Source organism: Onychostruthus taczanowskii, unplaced genomic scaffold (assembly GCF_017590055.1).
Source record: "Onychostruthus taczanowskii isolate IOZ18803 unplaced genomic scaffold, ASM1759005v1 scaffold32, whole genome shotgun sequence".
NCBI classification, from domain to species: Eukaryota; Metazoa; Chordata; class Aves; order Passeriformes; family Passeridae; genus Onychostruthus; species Onychostruthus taczanowskii.
Window position 1 is genome coordinate 1,657,717 of NW_024500572.1, and position 16,586 is coordinate 1,674,302.

Genomic DNA, 16,586 nt, shown 5'->3' on the forward strand with positions numbered 1-16,586 from the left:
AGCTGAAAATTGAGATAAAATTCAAGCATCTTCATTCAGACAAACATTCTCAACTTCACTGTATGGCTCATACCTAATTAAGGATTTAGCTCCAATTCCATGTTAAAAACCAAGCCACCAGCTGTGATAATTTCATGTTTCCAGTTCCAGAGCATACTCATACCATATGCAAGAAATGAGCTCTACTGAGTAAATTTACATTTCCAGGTCATTGTTGTGGGTTTAAAATTTAGTTTTCAAGACATATGTTCAAGTTTGCAGCATGCAGAAAACAAATCAAGAGTTTCATCACTTGGGTTTGCATCATGTAAGAATTTACACAGACTTAAGGATGATGGCCAAGTGTTGCTCAAAGAGCATGGGACTCCAGCAGCACAAGGACACAAACCCCAGAACTGCCAGGTAGGAGCCAAGGAGCTTCAAGGATATTGCAGTTCTGACTTGCACTACACTGACAAATTACCAGAGCACAAAATAGAAGTGAAGCAGCTGAGCTGGGAGATCAAACCCAGCAATTTAGAGATCAATGTAACTCCTTTCCAAGCCTGGACTGCACACTGGACAAGCTGTTCACAGGACAAAAACCTGTTTATACAGAGAAACACACATGACAGTCTCTTGACAGGAAACACTGCTGCAGAAGATGTGGTGAGCTCTGAAAGGATCACAGCTGATCTCTGCACTGGTGACTCGAGGAGTTATTGCCCAGCAGCTGCTCACTGTCACCACTCTGGTGGCAGGACAAGCTCTCCAGACCTGCAGCTCCCAGAGCACTGGGTCACCTGGGGCCACAGGGTCAGGAAGTGCCAGTGGCACCAGCACAACCAACCTTGGAGCAGCATTTCCCAGACTGTCCCCACATGAATGTGCCTTGTGACTCAAGGCTCAGCCAGAGGCACAGCTTCCACAGAGTTTCTGAAGCAGACCTTGGTGAATGAAGCATTTTCCTTCCCCTTTCAGTGCTAGAGAACCCACAGGCTAATCCAGATTCTTTCCCTCTAGAAATGCGTTTCCTACAAATGTAAATACAGCAGCACAAGAGCCTTTTCTTTACAATGTTTATTGAAACTTTCTGTGAAACACTGTTTCCCAGGCATGTTTCTGTAACTGACTACTCACTTGCACATTTCAAAAAAAAAATTCCACCTCCTGTCCCTTAAAAAAATTACTCACCCACAACTCTGTCTCCTACTTTTACTCCCATCTTCCTCATGGCTGCAGCATACAAAGCTACAGCTTGTCTCAATTCTTCAAAAGTAACTTTGAGGATTTCTTCTTTGCCTTCCCCTGAGGAAAGAAAATTAAAGCAATCAGTAACATGAGTCTAGTACAAACAACCAATCCTAGCAGAAAACAATTGTAAGAGAACAGCTTCCACTAATATTTTTTTGCTTCTGAAGTTCTTTTGCTGCATCAAAACCTCCTCTTTTTAATGGGAATCAAGCATTAATCAGTGGTATTTGTTCAGTAAGCATGAAGACATTTCTAAAGATAAACACCTCTGCAGAAACACAAACTATTCATGGAGAAAGGTGTGCTCTCAAGGAGGATTCATTATAAATAGATTGCACTCACCAAGGCTAATTTCCAACATGGTAAGAATCTCATTTTCCCTTTTTGCTCAGTTTTCTCATCAGGTCTAAGAAGCAGCCCAAGCTCAAGTTCAGGTTTTATTACAGCAAGTCAGTGAAAATCATGCATGTCCAGGCCTGACTTTTGAAGTGCTTTTGGAACATCTGCCTCTGCCAATGTAGCACAAAGCAAACAAACTAAACTGGACTCAGCTCCCCTCTGAAAGGATCTGCAGGGTGTTTTCCCTATTGTGCTGAATGTCAGGTGTTACATAAGCTCTTAATAAATCACGCATGAAACAAAACAAACAAACCTAAATGTTATGAAAGCAAAAATCTGTCACCTTGAAGTCCCTCCCTGTCCCTCAGTGGGCCTGCTGTCCTATTTCCAGCACCCAGCACTTCCCATGAAGACACTGAGCTGCACACCCTGCTCCTTCCAGAACAGCTGCCCTCAGCTCATTGCCCTCAGCAAGGAATGGTATTTTTTTACTCTTTTGCTTTCTTAGACCTTCACAGAGGTAAATCTGGATTTACACAGAGCAAGGGAGCAGGTCATGATGCAAAACAGCCCCAGTCCCTGTAACATGTAGTTCATAAAGTGAGCAGGGACTGCCAACAGAGCCTGGGTTCCCACAGAGCAACAGGAAATGAGACACTGATCTTGCTCCATGATTAAAGCCCCAGGAGAAGGGAAAAGCAAAAAAGACTCACCGTGGGAGCCAGTGACAAGTGAAATTGTTTAGGAAAGTTACATTCACACTCCTATGCCCTGTGACATCCACAGAGCTCCCACAGAACCATCCCCAGTGAACACAAACCTGACCCAGGCCCCCAAACCACCACTGTGACCTAGCAGCAGGGAGTTACCAAGAAATACTCTGACTTAAGAGGTCTTAAGAAGATTAAACACAGCAGAAGGTCACAAAGGAGATGCAGGTGGAAGTCTGCTCACCCCAGAGGAGCCAACTGCTCAGTCCAGCATTCATACAATGATCAGCTAGGAAATAGTTTTGCTCCTTTTGCTATCACCACCTGTGATTATGTGATGAAGCAGTTTCTGATACACCCCATGACTTCCTAACAAAAAGACCTACAGAACAATAATCACATGTCAAACCAAGCAATTATGACACACGTGAAATAATACTTCAAATACTGAGTGATGTTAAACACAGCATGACCTCCACTACCTTAATGCAGCTGAGCACATCCTAATCAAACTTCATTTAGCTTGCAGAGGGATTTTCCAGATCTAGATCCCCAGAGCATGTTTTGCTGGGTTTTTTTTTGCAGAGCTGTATCACAGACTGTGCAGTGTTACTGACTTTATCACCCTTTTTTTCTCTCCTCATCCAAACCAGTTTATTTCCATGTTCCATCAGAGCTGTTTCATAAGGCCTAGCCCTGTGAGCAGCAAACAAACAGAAGGCATTAATGCTCCTTACTTGCTGCATACAGTGCAATCTTGTCATTGTCCTTGTGCTTCAGGAGATTCTCTGCATAGTTCAGCCTGCTGCCCTTGAACCACTCCGGGATATCCGCGATACTTTTGGATGTATCCACCACCTGAAAGAAACACACCGCTCATTCCAGGGGAGCTGAAACACAATTGATTTTCACAGCATTGCACAGGAGTCAGCTCTTTGCAGACTCTGTTAGGCAAGAATCACTTCTCCCAGCTTACAGATGGCAAACAGACACTGATCCTGTAATTAAAGGCCTGCAAAGTTTAATTATTTGTCAACTGTCACATGCAAACACGTCATTACAACAAAAGCAGGGAAAGTTCCCCGCTGACAGTTCTACCTTTGGACCAGCCTTTAACCCACAAGTAAAACAAACCATTGTGACTACACCCAGAGCAGGAGATGCACACAGGGGCACTGGGGGTTTGCCCTGGGAACACCCCACTGAGCTACAGCACATTTGAATTCTGTGCCATGCCACAGAGCCCAGCCCCTCTCTTTGGAAGGTGGGAGCATCCACCCTTCCCCACCACGAGTCACAGGGTACAGAGACCAACAGCAGGAGCTCACACAGTGCTAATTCAAAATAATTCATTGTACAGTCAAATGTAACTGAAGAGTTTTAGCTTATTGTCCAAGTTCTCAATTTTTGAGGATTAACAGGATGTAACAACCTAATAAACCTGTATTAAGTAACTCCCCACCTAGGAATAAGACACACAAGGAATTGAAAAATGCAATGAAAAATAATCAAAAATACAGTCAGCTGAAACAACTTCCCCCATCCTGAACTAATCAAGCCTCAAAGTATTAAACTACCCCTTCATAAGTCACAGGTAAGACTAACTTTAATAACACTGACAGCTAAAGAGCCCCTTAGCATTAGCCCGAGGTCTAAATTCCTTCCAAAATGCCCCTCTGCTCAGTGATTCAGCTGCTCAGCAGCACATTTCTTTGGAAATCTTTAAATAGAAACTTTATTTTACAGCTGTGTTTTTGAAAGCTTCAGTTTATACCCTCAGGTTCTCTCTCATGGATTGCACATACATTACAGAAACAGCATTCCTTCAGCCCAAGTGAAAGGCTCTTCTGAAAGCCCAGCAAGCCTCAAAATGCATCTTATTCCAGAAAACCCAAAGGATTTTGCTTTGAGAGCAGTGTATGTATTACTGGAGGCAACCCTAAAATTAACTTTTAAGTTAAAACTCATGTTGAAGTGCACTGCTGCATTATTTTATTTCAAATGTACTTTCTAAAAAAGGGAGCTCAGATTTCTTTGCTCCCAACAATTGCCAAGAACTGAGTTACAACATCTTATCAACTTTATCAACTCAGGCTCCACAAATGATTTTCATACTAACATACATTACTGCAGCAATTAGAAGCTGCTCTTAAAATTGACTCATTTCTGACTTCCTCAGCTTGAAGAAAAGTGAGCAGAATGTTTTCAACATTTTCCAGGACAAGATCCAAAATAAGTGGTTTTTTCTGCAGTGGAAAGAACCCTTCAGAGAGTTTCTAAGAGCCCCAGCAGCACAGGGAGCTGGACTCACCCCCCAGCATTTTCTCCCCAGGTAATACCTGTGACTCCCAGTTAAGCTCAGTCTTTGGCAGTGGTACTTTGTTAGATGGCCAAGCTGATCCCCCCCTCAGAGGCCCCTCCACAGGGCCAACAGGTGTCAGGGGCTTCCCACAGCAAAAGGAGAAATTCAGACACATCCCTCATGCAAAAGCAGCTGCCTGCAAGTTACATTCCAGTGCTGCCCTGCTCTGCACACTGAAGTTCCTCTGTTCATGTCACAGATGTCAACTGCTACAGAGCAACATCAGCATATCTACATCCCACACTTAGAACCTTCACTAGGATTAAATAAAATCCTGCCTGCTTTTATTCTGTCTACACAAGGTTTTGTTGTTTTTCTCAGAATGACCTGTGGAAGTAGAAGCTCTTGCACCACTTGGGAACAAAAGAGTCAACTCTGTTTCATCAAAATTACCTCAAAACAATGTTTACTTCCAGCAGACAGCCAGAATCAAGACACTTTTAAAATCAAACTTTTCAGCCCTCTAGCTACCAGAGACCAGCTGAGTTACTCTGACAGTTCCCAGAGTTTGAGTTAGCTTCTATTGAAAATGTAATATTTAAGTGTTGATAGTGCTCAGACCACACACCTCAAAGCAGGCTAGCCCTTACACTCTTGCTGCATTCACTCTCTGAAGGGTGGGTCACATTAAATAAGACACCTGAGCACACAGTCCCCTGGCAGGAAGAACCACTTGATCTATGCTATCAGTACAGAAATCAGTCAAACAGGAGAAGTCAAAAGAAGCTTACCAGTCCCCTCTGCAGGGCTGCCAGTACTCTCAGGGCTCTGGAACAGAGGGACTCCAGGCATTAAGGCAAGTCCAGTCCTCCCTACTAAATCCCAGGAAGGTTGCACTGCATGTTCAAGTACTTATCCCAACATCTCCCCCAGATGGAAAAGCACAGGGTGATGTTGATATCCTACACCAGGACTATGCAAGGGCTCCATTGGCAGGATCTGCAGAGTCACCTTTCTTCCAGAGGAGCTCTGTGGCACTGTCTGGTGTTCCACCACCAGCATTCCCTCAGATATTTCAAGCCTGCACCTGACTGCAGAGCCTCCATAACCAGTTCCACAAAGGCAGAGTGTAACACTTGTGCTTATCAAGCAAGCTGACTCAGGGAAGGCAAACACTGACTTGACAGAATGCCAGCATGTACAAAACCAGGATGATATTCCACCAGCACAACCCTAAGGCAGAAGGCAGTGCATTGGCAGGCTCCCCACGAGCAGCCAGGAATGACAAGGTGTGCAAGAGCACAAGGACACCACAGAACTGCTCAGGACAACCAAACTCAAGGGTTTCACTGCCCTAAAGCGTGCCAGCAACAGAACAGCACCATCCACCACACCAGGAAATTCAGGACTAGGCCAATTCCTTGTATCAGTTCCCAGAGTTCTAAGAAGAGGTCAAAAGGTTGATTGTAAGAGGAGTTTGTTTCCCCTTTGTGTTGCTGTAAGGTAAGCACTGAACTTACCTCGTCGTACAGGCGAGAGCAGACGATGTTACTGTACTTCCAGAATTCTGCCCAGAAGTCTGAGTAGGACTCCACTGACCACTGGTATAAATCATCATAGTTGGCTGGAAGCAATAGACATGTGTCAGCATTATGAGAGAATCACAGGGATCTACACAAACTACAATTAGGGATACCCCAGATAAAGAAAATTTGTGGCTAAAACAATTAGGAAGATAAATGTGACCCCAGAGCAGATCACTTCTGCTGAAAGCAAGTGACTACAGAACCCCAGAGCCTACCTGGACACCTGAACAGATGGCACCACTTCACCTGCCTGCTACGAGCCATTTGCCACCACAGAGACAGTGACCTTTTCTAACAACTCCCTGCAATACCTGCACACACTCCCCTGCCACCAGTGCAGCTGAAGATTAAACAAGTCCTGCTTGTTGACACTTCCTATCTATCAACAGGACAATTTCACACAGCAAAAGATAAACAAGGCTTCCTGACAAGGGGCATTTGCTGTAAGGTCCCAGTCTGGGGTCAAAGGCCTCTGATAGCTCAGGGACACAGAGATTAGAGGCACTCTTTATCCAACTGTGGCATCAACATCGCTGTCACAGGAAGCACGGCTGATTTTCAGTGGATATGAGGTCTGACAGACTGCAACTTTCACCTTTTCATGCTGAAACAGCATGAATGAAGTCAAACAAGATGTTTACTAGCTAGATTGTAACTTGTCATTAAAAGCATGCACATAAGCAGCTGAAGTCTTACCTGATCGTGACACAAAGTATCCTGAAGCACGCACAGCAAACCCCACAATTCAAACTAAACACTGAAAATCAGTGTAAAACAGTTCTAGATATGAATAGCTGAAGCCAATTGTCACTGCAGGCTTGGAAGTGACATTTCCTCATCATGGCCACAATATCTGAAGCTATGCCAGCAACCAATTAAATGTTTCTGCCATCAGTGACAGAAAGTTTCCTGCTTGCCAACTGCTCCCTATTCAACGCTTTCAGCTAAACCACTCAAAGGCATTTTCACCAATTATCTCTGTTTTTTCAGCCTGTTAACCAGCCAATTGCAGCAAAAGTCATCCTTGCAATCCCTTTTCTAGAAGGAGGACATCTTCCAGCTCTTTAAAAGAAAAACACTCAAAACCATCTCTGCACTGTTACTCACACTTAGCCACTGCTTGTCTGTTTCCCCACACAGTCTGTCCTTTCCACATCTTACTCCTACATCAATCCTTCCCATCAAAGTGAGATTATCCCCATGGTATTATTGATAGGCAAGGCAAAGACTCTTTTCCATAACACAGATTTTATTTCCTAAATCCCAGCCTGTACACACCCTTTTTACACTCCAAAGTTACTCATCATTATCCTCTACTCCACACTTCACCTGCACAGAGATAAGACTTGACACAAGAAGAACTCAAGTTTCCATCTCCTCCTTCCAAACCCAATTGTACCCCCTGCTCCAAATCATTTGATATATGCAAGAAGCTACAGGTCACTATTAATTTGGTTTCTTACAGCACAAACAGTTTGTTCTGGTTTGTCTATACAGTTTGTTCCAAATAAGCATCAGCATGCAAGTCCTTCAGGGCACAGGCCTGTTACTCAGCAATCAAACTGATTTTTGTTACTGCATTTCCAGAGCCCAGCAGAGCCATTTTCTAAGGGACTATATTGCCCTCAGCTCTCCTCAGAGAGTCCACATCTTAATGCTGGAGAGCATCCATTCTTTGTTGTGAATAGCACTCACACCAATGAGCACCAGTGCAAGGCTAATGGAAGCTGACAAAGGTTTCTAAATATACACAGGAATCACCTTCCAGTAGAGAAAGCCACTTCCAAGTGGGATGAAAAGAGTTCTGGTTGTTTCAGCCATAAACAGGCAGCCCATCTAAAACTGCATTTGCTCTTGATCATCTGTGCACCAGTTACATCATTCCACGCAGGAATTGCTTAAAACCCTGGATTAACTTGCTTCCCATCCAGCAGCAGAGTTAAGGCACTACACACCTGGATTCCAATGGGAAAGCACCAGCAATCAAAATAATGACTTGGCTTACCCATACAGTAATCAAGGTGAGGAAATGTTTTCTAGACATGAACTGCCAGAAGCACTACTGACACTGCTGCCACTCCAGAACGTGCCTGCTCACGCCACTGACACCTACACTGGACTGACAAACTTCCAAGCCACTGGCCCAAACGACTCCTTTCACCCTCCATCAGACAAATGATTACAGGAAAACTACACAAGCATCTAATATAGGCCCCAAATAATTAGACAGAATGACATAAAACTAACTAATCAGAAGGGTTTGACTTCCACATGCACTGCAATTTACCGAGCCCATGATGTAGCTGAGCCCCAAGAGCCAGCACCACTGACTCCTGACAGCCCAGAGACATGGAAGCCTACAGCCAGCAGCTATGGGAAAAACCAAACTCTGAGTCAGAAACACTTCTGGACATCAAAGCCCTCCTCATTTCAGAAGCAACAGGTTGTTTCTAAGCTGAAGAACCACACACCTCTTCACAGCCACACAGGTGTTTCTGAACAAGCACAGAGCAGGGATGGCAGTTCAAGAGCCACGGAAGATGCGCAGCAACTTCCACCACTGAACAAGCCCGTGCATCACCACTCACCTCCCAAAATACCTGTTAGAAGACACGCACTCCCCACATTGAAATGACCATAACTCCAGTGTCACACGCCCCTGCTGCTGAAGGATGCACTAAGGCTTACACTCACCTCAGCCACGGCGACAGCGAGCCCGCCTTCCCACATCCCTTTAAAACACAAAGGCACTGCGGTGCCGCTGCCGGCCCTGCCCGCGCACCGGGAGCCGCGGCAGGCAGCGCTGCCCGGGCTGCCATCCAGCCGCAGATAAGGCTGTTTGCCCTTCCCGGCTGCGCATACCTTCACTCCAGCGGATGCTGCCCCGGAGGCCTCTGCCTGAGGCTCCAGCACAGCATCCCGCCCGCAGCTCTGTGCCCACCTGCCCAGGGGGTGCGCGGGCACCCACGGGGACCGAGCCCTGAGCGGCACACGGATAGGCCCACGGTGAAGCCACCCCGGGGAGGCAGCGCCTGCCGGCCCCCACAGCCCGAGCACGGCCCCGGGAAGCGCCCGCCTGCCCCCGCCCAGCGCTCACCCAGGCGGAGCCCACAGCTGCTAGCCACGGCGGCGCGGAACCGGTCCATGTGGGTGTTGCGCTTCGTGTCAGGCTCCCACATCACCTGCGACTCCATGATCTCGGGCTCCCGGGACATGGCGGCGGCGGCGGCAGCAGCAGCGGAGCGAGGCGAGCACCACCCGTCCCGCAGGCACCCTCACGGCCCGAAGCGCGCCGCTCCCACCGCGCCCCGGCGCTGAGTGCGGCCCCTCCTCCGTGCGCACGCTTTAAAGGCGCCGCCGGACGCATCACTCCGTAACCTTCCGCCGCAGAGAAAAGTGCGGGGCGGTGCGGCCCGCCCCGCCCCCTGAGGGGCGGTGGGGACAGCGGGGACAGCGGGGACACGGGGACAACGGGATGGGCGGGGAGGGGCGGCGGGGACGGCCCGGGCAGCGCGGGGTGACCGCGGTGCTGGATGAATGGGGAGCGGCCGCGCGGTCCCTGTCACCTCTAAAGGTCACCAGACACCGCGTCGGCACCGGGAGGAACCATCGCTCCGCGCTCGTCACCACCGCCGCTCTGTTTGTTTATTTTTTTTCGCCCCCCAAGGAGGCCTGAAGAAGTACCAACAAGTGGTTTTGACCCAGAAGCGAGGCGAGAAGCGCGTTTCTCCGTGGCCTCGCCATCGCAGCTTCGCTTGTGTAAAGCTGCCAGCCTGCACCTTGCATTAAAACTTAATATTGCTGCTCTGCTTTCTAAATGTGCGCCTTGCTAGTGACCGTCGAGGTTTTGCAGCAGCCGATTTCAGCCGGGAATTGGTGGTAATAAAGCACTTAGTGTGCAATTCAATGCTAGTCCGTGATCTTTAAGGGGCTTTTAGAACCTAAACGACTCCTCCATTTGAGGTGTACCCATGCTGCTTATGTAATTTATTTTCAAGGTCATGGTTTTGTTTCTAAGTCATGGAAACCTCAAAAAATGGGAATTTGATGGGAATTTATGTGGGTGAACTGTATATGAAAGTAAAATAAAACCGCCGCTCTGTTTGTTTATTTTTTTTCGCCCCCCAAGGAGGCCTGAAGAAGTACCAACAAGTGGTTTTGACCCAGAAGCGAGGCGAGAAGCGCGTTTCTCCGTGGCCTCGCCATCGCAGCTGCGCTTGTGTAAAGCTGCCAGCCTGCACAGCGTGCCCCTTGCATTAAAACTTAATATTGCTGCTCTGCTTTCTAAATGTGCGCCTTGCTAGTGACCGTCGAGGTTTTGCAGCAGCCGATTTCAGCCGGGAATTGGTGGTAATAAAGCACTTAGTGTGCAATTCAATGCTAGTCCGTGATCTTTAAGGGGCTTTTAGAACCTAAACGACTCCTCCATTTGAGGTGTACCCATGCTGCTTATGTAATTTATTTTCAAGGTCATGGTTTTGTTTCTAAGTCATGGAAACCTCAAAAAATGGGAATTTGATGGGAATTTATGTGGGTGAACTGTATATGAAAGTAAAATAAATGTAGTAGATTGTGTACTTGCTCGTCATTTAGATTTTTGTGCTACCAGAACACAACCCCTTTATTAAATTTGAAGGAAATGCGATTTAAACAATCCACAATTTTTATTTGCCTCGACACAGACCTTAAATCTGGTGTATTTTTAAATCACTCTCCCCAGAGCCTAAGGGAGGCGGAATGGGAACACGTTATCTGCCCGACGTGCCTCCCTCGCCTTGGCAGCGCTCGGAGGTCAGTGGAAGTGTGAAATCCAGGGCCGGACACCTGCCAAGCACAGAGATAAGGGAGAAGGCAGGATGGGAGCTGCAGTGTCCAGGTCCCAGGGGGTTCAATGGCCTTGGGACTGCCTGGAGAATCCTTCTTCCTGCAATCTGTGGAAGAGATAAGTTACATTGGTTGCCCGCGTGTCGTGTTGCAGGTTAACGCTCTGTCGGCGTCACAAACACTTCACAACCCAGAAGGGGCAGGGGGTTTTGTGTCAGACCCCTCCTGGTGAGGAACAAACAGCCTGCCCTGCTCTGGGGTGAGCTTAGGGCCACGTGTGGCACAGGTGGAGAGTGACACCTGAGCAAACACCTGCTGGATGCCACCTGTGGTTGTGGGACTGGGAGCAGAGCTGTCATTTGTCATTTTTGCTGAGGGGGGTCACAGCTCAGCAGGGTGAGGCCGCCTCCTGACCCCTGCGCTCTGGTGAGGCCACACCGCGAGTCCTGTGCCCAGTTCTGGGCCTCACCATTCGGGGAGGACATCGAGGGGCTGGAGGAAGCTCCTCCAGGGAAGGGAACGGAGCCGGGGAAGGGTCTGGAGCCCCAGGAGGGGCTGAGGGAGCTGGGAAGGGGCTGAGCCTGGAGAAAAGGAGGCTCAGGGGGAGAGTGACAGGTGAGAGTGACACCTGAGCAGGTGGAGAGTGACACCTGAGCAAACACCTGCTGGATGCCACCTGTGGTTGTGGGACTGGAAGCAGAGCTGGCATTTGTCATTTTTGCTGAGGGGGCCACAGCTCAGCAGGGTGAGGCCGCCTCCTGACCCCTGCGCTCTGGTGAGGCCACACCGCGAGTCCTGTGCCCAGTTCTGGGCCTCACCATTCGGGGAGGACATTGAGGGGCTGGAGGAAGCTCCTCCAGGGAAGGGAACGGAGCCGGGGAAGGGTCTGGAGCCCCAGGAGAGGCTGAGGGAGCTGGGAAGGGGCTGAGCCTGGAGAAAAGGAGCTCAGGGGGATCTTGTGGCTCTGCACAGCTCCTGACAGGAGGGGACAGCCTCCTGGGGGATCAGGCTCTGCTCCCAGGGAACAAGTGATAGCACAGCGCCTTAAGCTGCGCCAGGAGAGAGGTTTAGGTTTAGGTTGGAGAGGTTTAGGTTGAACATTAAGAACTTCTTCCCAGAAAGAGTATTTAGATACTGCAATGTCCATCCCACAGAGGTGGCGGCATCACGGTGCTTAAGGACAGGTCTGACGCGGCACTGAGGGCTCCGGCTTGGACGACAAGGCGGTGTTGGGTGGCAGCCTGGCCCCGATGCTCGCAGCAGCGTTTCCCACCCAGCCAAGCCGTGACTCCGCGCCCCGCCTGCCGCCGCCGCGCCCCTCAGGGACGGGCGGGCCCGCGCTGCGGACGGATCCCGCGCGGCGCACGGCGGCCGCGACGCCGCCGCACCTGATTGGCTGCGGCGCGCCTGGCCCCACATCAGCCCAGAGCCCGCTCTCCTCGCGGCTGGCCCGACGGGGGAAGAGCCGACGCCAGCAGGGACCAATCAGCGCAGAGGTTTCTCAAGCCCCTCTCGCTGGCGGCCAATGAGCGGCCGGATCGGGGGGAGGTGTGCCCAATCAGCGGAGCGCTCTCATGCCGCTCGGCGGGAGGGGCGGGGGTCCCTCAGCGCTGAGGCGATGCCGAAACGTTCCCGTTTTAGGATAAAAAAAGCGCAGTCACCGAATCGATTCGGCTGGCACAGACCCCTCAGGTCATCGATTCCAAGCTGTGACTCAACACCACCCTGTCAACCGGACCATGGCGGGCATGCGACCTCTCCTGAGCCAGCCCCAGGGCCGGTCATTCCCCCGCCTTCCTTCCCGAGCCCACTGCAATATCTCAAACACCATTTCTGCCGAGGGTTTCCTCCTAAAAGCAGCAGCTAAACTCCCGCTTTCACCCACCCAAAGCAACCTGCGCTCCTAAAAAGAAAATCAGCAGCTAAATCACCTGAGAAGGGACCCAAAAATCCTCTTGCTGAGCTGAAAAAAGGTGTAATTTAGAAAGGATTGACCCAGTTAAGCTCAGGGAGGAAGGGGAATGATGGATTTGCTGATAAAAGTGGGCTTTTGGGAAAGCCTGACAGCACTTTCTCACTTATTAGCAGCAGTTTTACTATTGTATCCTTACTTAAGAGGATAGTATCCTTACTATTTTCTATTGTATCCTTACTTATGCATCCCTGTTCCCTGCTTCATTCCAGTTTTCCCATATCCAAACCAGTTTTTCCCTCTTTCAAAAGTGACTTTGGAAAAATCAGAAGTAAAAGAAGGAAAATGAAGCAAACCTTTAGAGAAAATGGGCATTAACAGGACTGCAGTGACTCTTGAAATTAGTTTGGAGACTAGATTAGGAGGAGGAAAATAGCCTGAATAAGATTAACTGGAATTGTCCATCCCCAAATCTTTTTAAGCCTTGCCTTATGCCTGCTAATAGTAATAACGGGGTAGAAATGAAATCATGTTTTCTGCCTCAGATTAGATCAGGGGCCGTTCTGAAGATCCTCCAGAGCTGAAGAGCAGCAATAATTCTGCTGATGGCACAACCCCACTGAGGGCTCTGAGGTAACCTGGAGTCACCTGCAAGAATAAATTGATGAAACGCCAGAATCTATGAGATAAAAGTTTTGTAATAATACCTCAGGGCAATCTCTGCAATACACCGAGGCCTGACCATGATCCCTTGAACCAACAACTGGATTAAGATTTCTAAAGATTTTTGATTTTTTTTTTTTTTTAATCCTATATTCAGAGCATCAGCCAGCTGGTTAATGAGTCTGGATAAGAATAAGAAATTCCTGGCTCATTTGATGTCCATGATCTCTGCAACCTCTGTATGGTGTCAGGAGTACAAGTAACCAGAATCAAAATCAAAGGCATTTGCAGAAAGGGAAAAAGAAATAAAAGGGAAAGGGAAAAGGAAAGGGAAAGGGAAAAGGAAAATAATAAAAGAAATACTGACACGTTGCAAGAAAAACCTCATGGGGCAAACATTAAGGAAAAAAGGCCTAAATGACAAATGGCCATAAAGAGATCAGCTGTGACAGCTTGAGGCTGTGAGATGAAGCAAAGACAGAAATATGAGGGTCAGTGAGGTTCAGAACTGTAACATCAGCTGGCTTTCTTTAAGGCCATGCCACTTTTTTTGAGCATAATGATGATTTTTAAAGAGAAAACCCCGTGACCTGCTAAAACTCAGACCCCTAGAAGCCCCCAATTTTTTTCTAAACACTGCTCAAATTGTTGTTAAATCCCTATCTCTGAGTAAGACACCTTACACCGTTGTTGGTGCAGATGAGGAAATAGAGAAGCACACTTTCTCTGTGCAGTGAGCCCCTCACCAGAGGACCTTTCCAGAAACCTCCCAGCTCTCCTCAGTAGGAAGCTGAGTGTGGCTGAGGTCTGTGCTTCATGCCATGATGCAATGTATTCTTTGAGCAGCCACTGTTTCGTTTATTTAAACGAGGAGGGTGAAATACCACGTAATTTCACAAGAGCTGGGCATTTGGAGAGATAAACTCACCTGAAATGGCTCGTTGAGACAGGCCAGGATATCAGTGAAATACCAGGAATTTTCCCAAATTGTCCTGACCTCGTGCAAAGGACAGCCACTACCACAGGCCCCTGGAACTCCGTGAAGAAGAGATGGGAAGACACAACAGGCACTTTGGAGGAGGGATTTTGAGGGGATTCCTCCACAGAAATTCACACAGAGAAATAAGAATGTTCCCAAATTTGCACAAACAAGACCCGTTGAACCATAAACAGCACAAGGGAAGGCCATGCCAACTGGAAGCAAAGCAAAGAATTATACCAGGCACAGAAAGCAACACTCAGGACAGATAATTATCATAAAAGTGTTTTGTTTTTGTTTTTGTTTTTTTTATGAGGCTCTTAATATGCAAGAAATTCCCCAGAAATCATTCAGTGTGTGCTCAGAGTATAAGCACAACGTGGAATTGACAGAAACCTCCTAAGAACCTCCAAAATATCATCAGTTACCAACCTGGAAGAGCATGAGGCTTCAGACTCTACGCAGGTATCAACAGATCAGCAAATCTTAAATGAAAGCAAAATTTATAAATATGTCAAGCATCTGTATCCTGCTGAAATCAAATCCTAAGTACCTCCCTGGATCAAGAGTATTTTTGTATCATGTAACATGCAAGAAATGCCTCAGAAACTGACATTCAGTGTGTGCTCAGAGTATAAGCACAACGTGGAATTGACAGAAACCTCCTAAGAACCTCCAAAATATCATCAGTTACCAACCTGGAAGAGCATGAGGCTTCAGACTCTACGCAGGTATCAACAGATCAGCAAATCTTAAATGAAAGCAAAATTTATAAATATGTCAAGCATCTGTATCCTGCTGAAATCAAATCCTAAGTACCTCCCTGGATGTGGGCCCAAGCCTTCCAGGGCCAAATAGAAAACAATGCTGAAATGTCTAGGCCGTTCTGCTAAATGTGAAAATAAGTGCTTTGGCCAGACTCAAACTGGGAAAAAGGCCATGGCAGAGATGTCTATATTCTAAATGTCTACTCAGCTACCGGTCCTAGGCTGAGCCACACACGGTTTAAACATCAAGAACAAGGGGAATAAAATCAGCTCCTGCAGTCTCTCCTCACAAGAGATGTTCCAAACCCCAAATCATCTTTGTGGCCTCTTCTGGACCCTGTCCAGCAGCTCCTTATCTCTCCTGCACTCAGCAGCCCCGAGCTGGGCACGATGCCCTGTGAAGGCTAACCTAGAACAGAGCCAGAGTTACAGAAAAAAGCAGGGATTTATTTATTAGAAGGCCTCCATGGATCCACCTTGGGCAGCACAAGAGCCCAGCCAGGGCTGCACCCAAAAACGGTCACAAAAAAGATGATCGGTCACAGGGTTTCACACTTTGATAAGTTCTGCTCCATTTGCATATTGGAGTTAATTGTCCAGTTATAGCTTTAGGTTATGCAGTCCCATCCTGCTTCTTTCTCTCTCTTCAGTCCATGTTTGTGCTCTTGGGCCTGAAATTTGGATCATTTGTCCTTGGTCCCCAGCTAGAGAAGAAATTGCTTTGTCTCCTTACTCTGTGAAGAGACCACACTAATATAAAGCTCACAACTACACCCTAAAGCAGCACAGAATCTGAAAACTAGAGAAGCTAAACCTGAGGCACCAGGCACAGCGCTCCGGACCCGTGTCTGTGGCGGAGCAGAGGGACAGAGCCCTGTCTGTGGCGGAGGAGAGGGACAGGAGCCGTGTCTGTGGCGGAGCAGAGCCCTGTCTGTGGCGGAGCAGAGGGACAGGAGCCGTGTCTGTGGCGGAGCAGAGGGACAGAGCCCTGTCTGTGGCGGAGCAGAGGGACAGGAGCCGTGTCTGTGGCGGAGCAGAGGGACAGGAGCCGTGTCTGTGGCGGAGCAGAGGGACAGGAGCCGTGTCTGTGGCGGAGCAGAGGGACAGAGCCCTGTCTGTGGCGGAGCAGAGGGCCGGACCCGCTGTGGCCGCTTCCCTCAGGGCCTTTCCCAGCCCCGCCGCTTTCCCCGCGATTTCCTCCCCGCCGCGGGAGCCCCGCCCGTGCGGGCGCAGCTGCTCGGCGCGGCCGGCGGGCGGCGCTGCGGCGGCGG

At 48.5% G+C, this 16,586-nt stretch overlaps 1 protein-coding gene across 2 annotated transcripts in view; it reads right to left on the reverse strand.

The window, feature by feature from the left end:
- Window positions 1–9,487, reverse strand: part of AACS (acetoacetyl-CoA synthetase) — a 36,516-nt gene extending 27,029 nt beyond the window's left edge. The window contains exons 1-4 of one of the 2 annotated variants that reach the window (XM_041410325.1): window positions 9,268–9,487; window positions 6,105–6,208; window positions 3,020–3,140; window positions 1,174–1,287 (exon numbers count right to left, since the gene is read on the reverse strand). In XM_041410325.1, coding sequence (XP_041266259.1) covers window positions 1,174–1,287; window positions 3,020–3,140; window positions 6,105–6,208; window positions 9,268–9,385 — 457 coding nt within the window. In that variant the 5' untranslated portion in view covers window positions 9,386–9,487. Of the gene's footprint in view, window positions 1–1,173; window positions 1,288–1,575; window positions 1,610–3,019; window positions 3,141–6,104; window positions 6,209–9,267 lie in introns of those variants that run through there. The other variant, XM_041410326.1, reaches the window with a different exon arrangement.
- Between the last annotated feature and the right edge of the window lie 7,099 nt (window positions 9,488–16,586).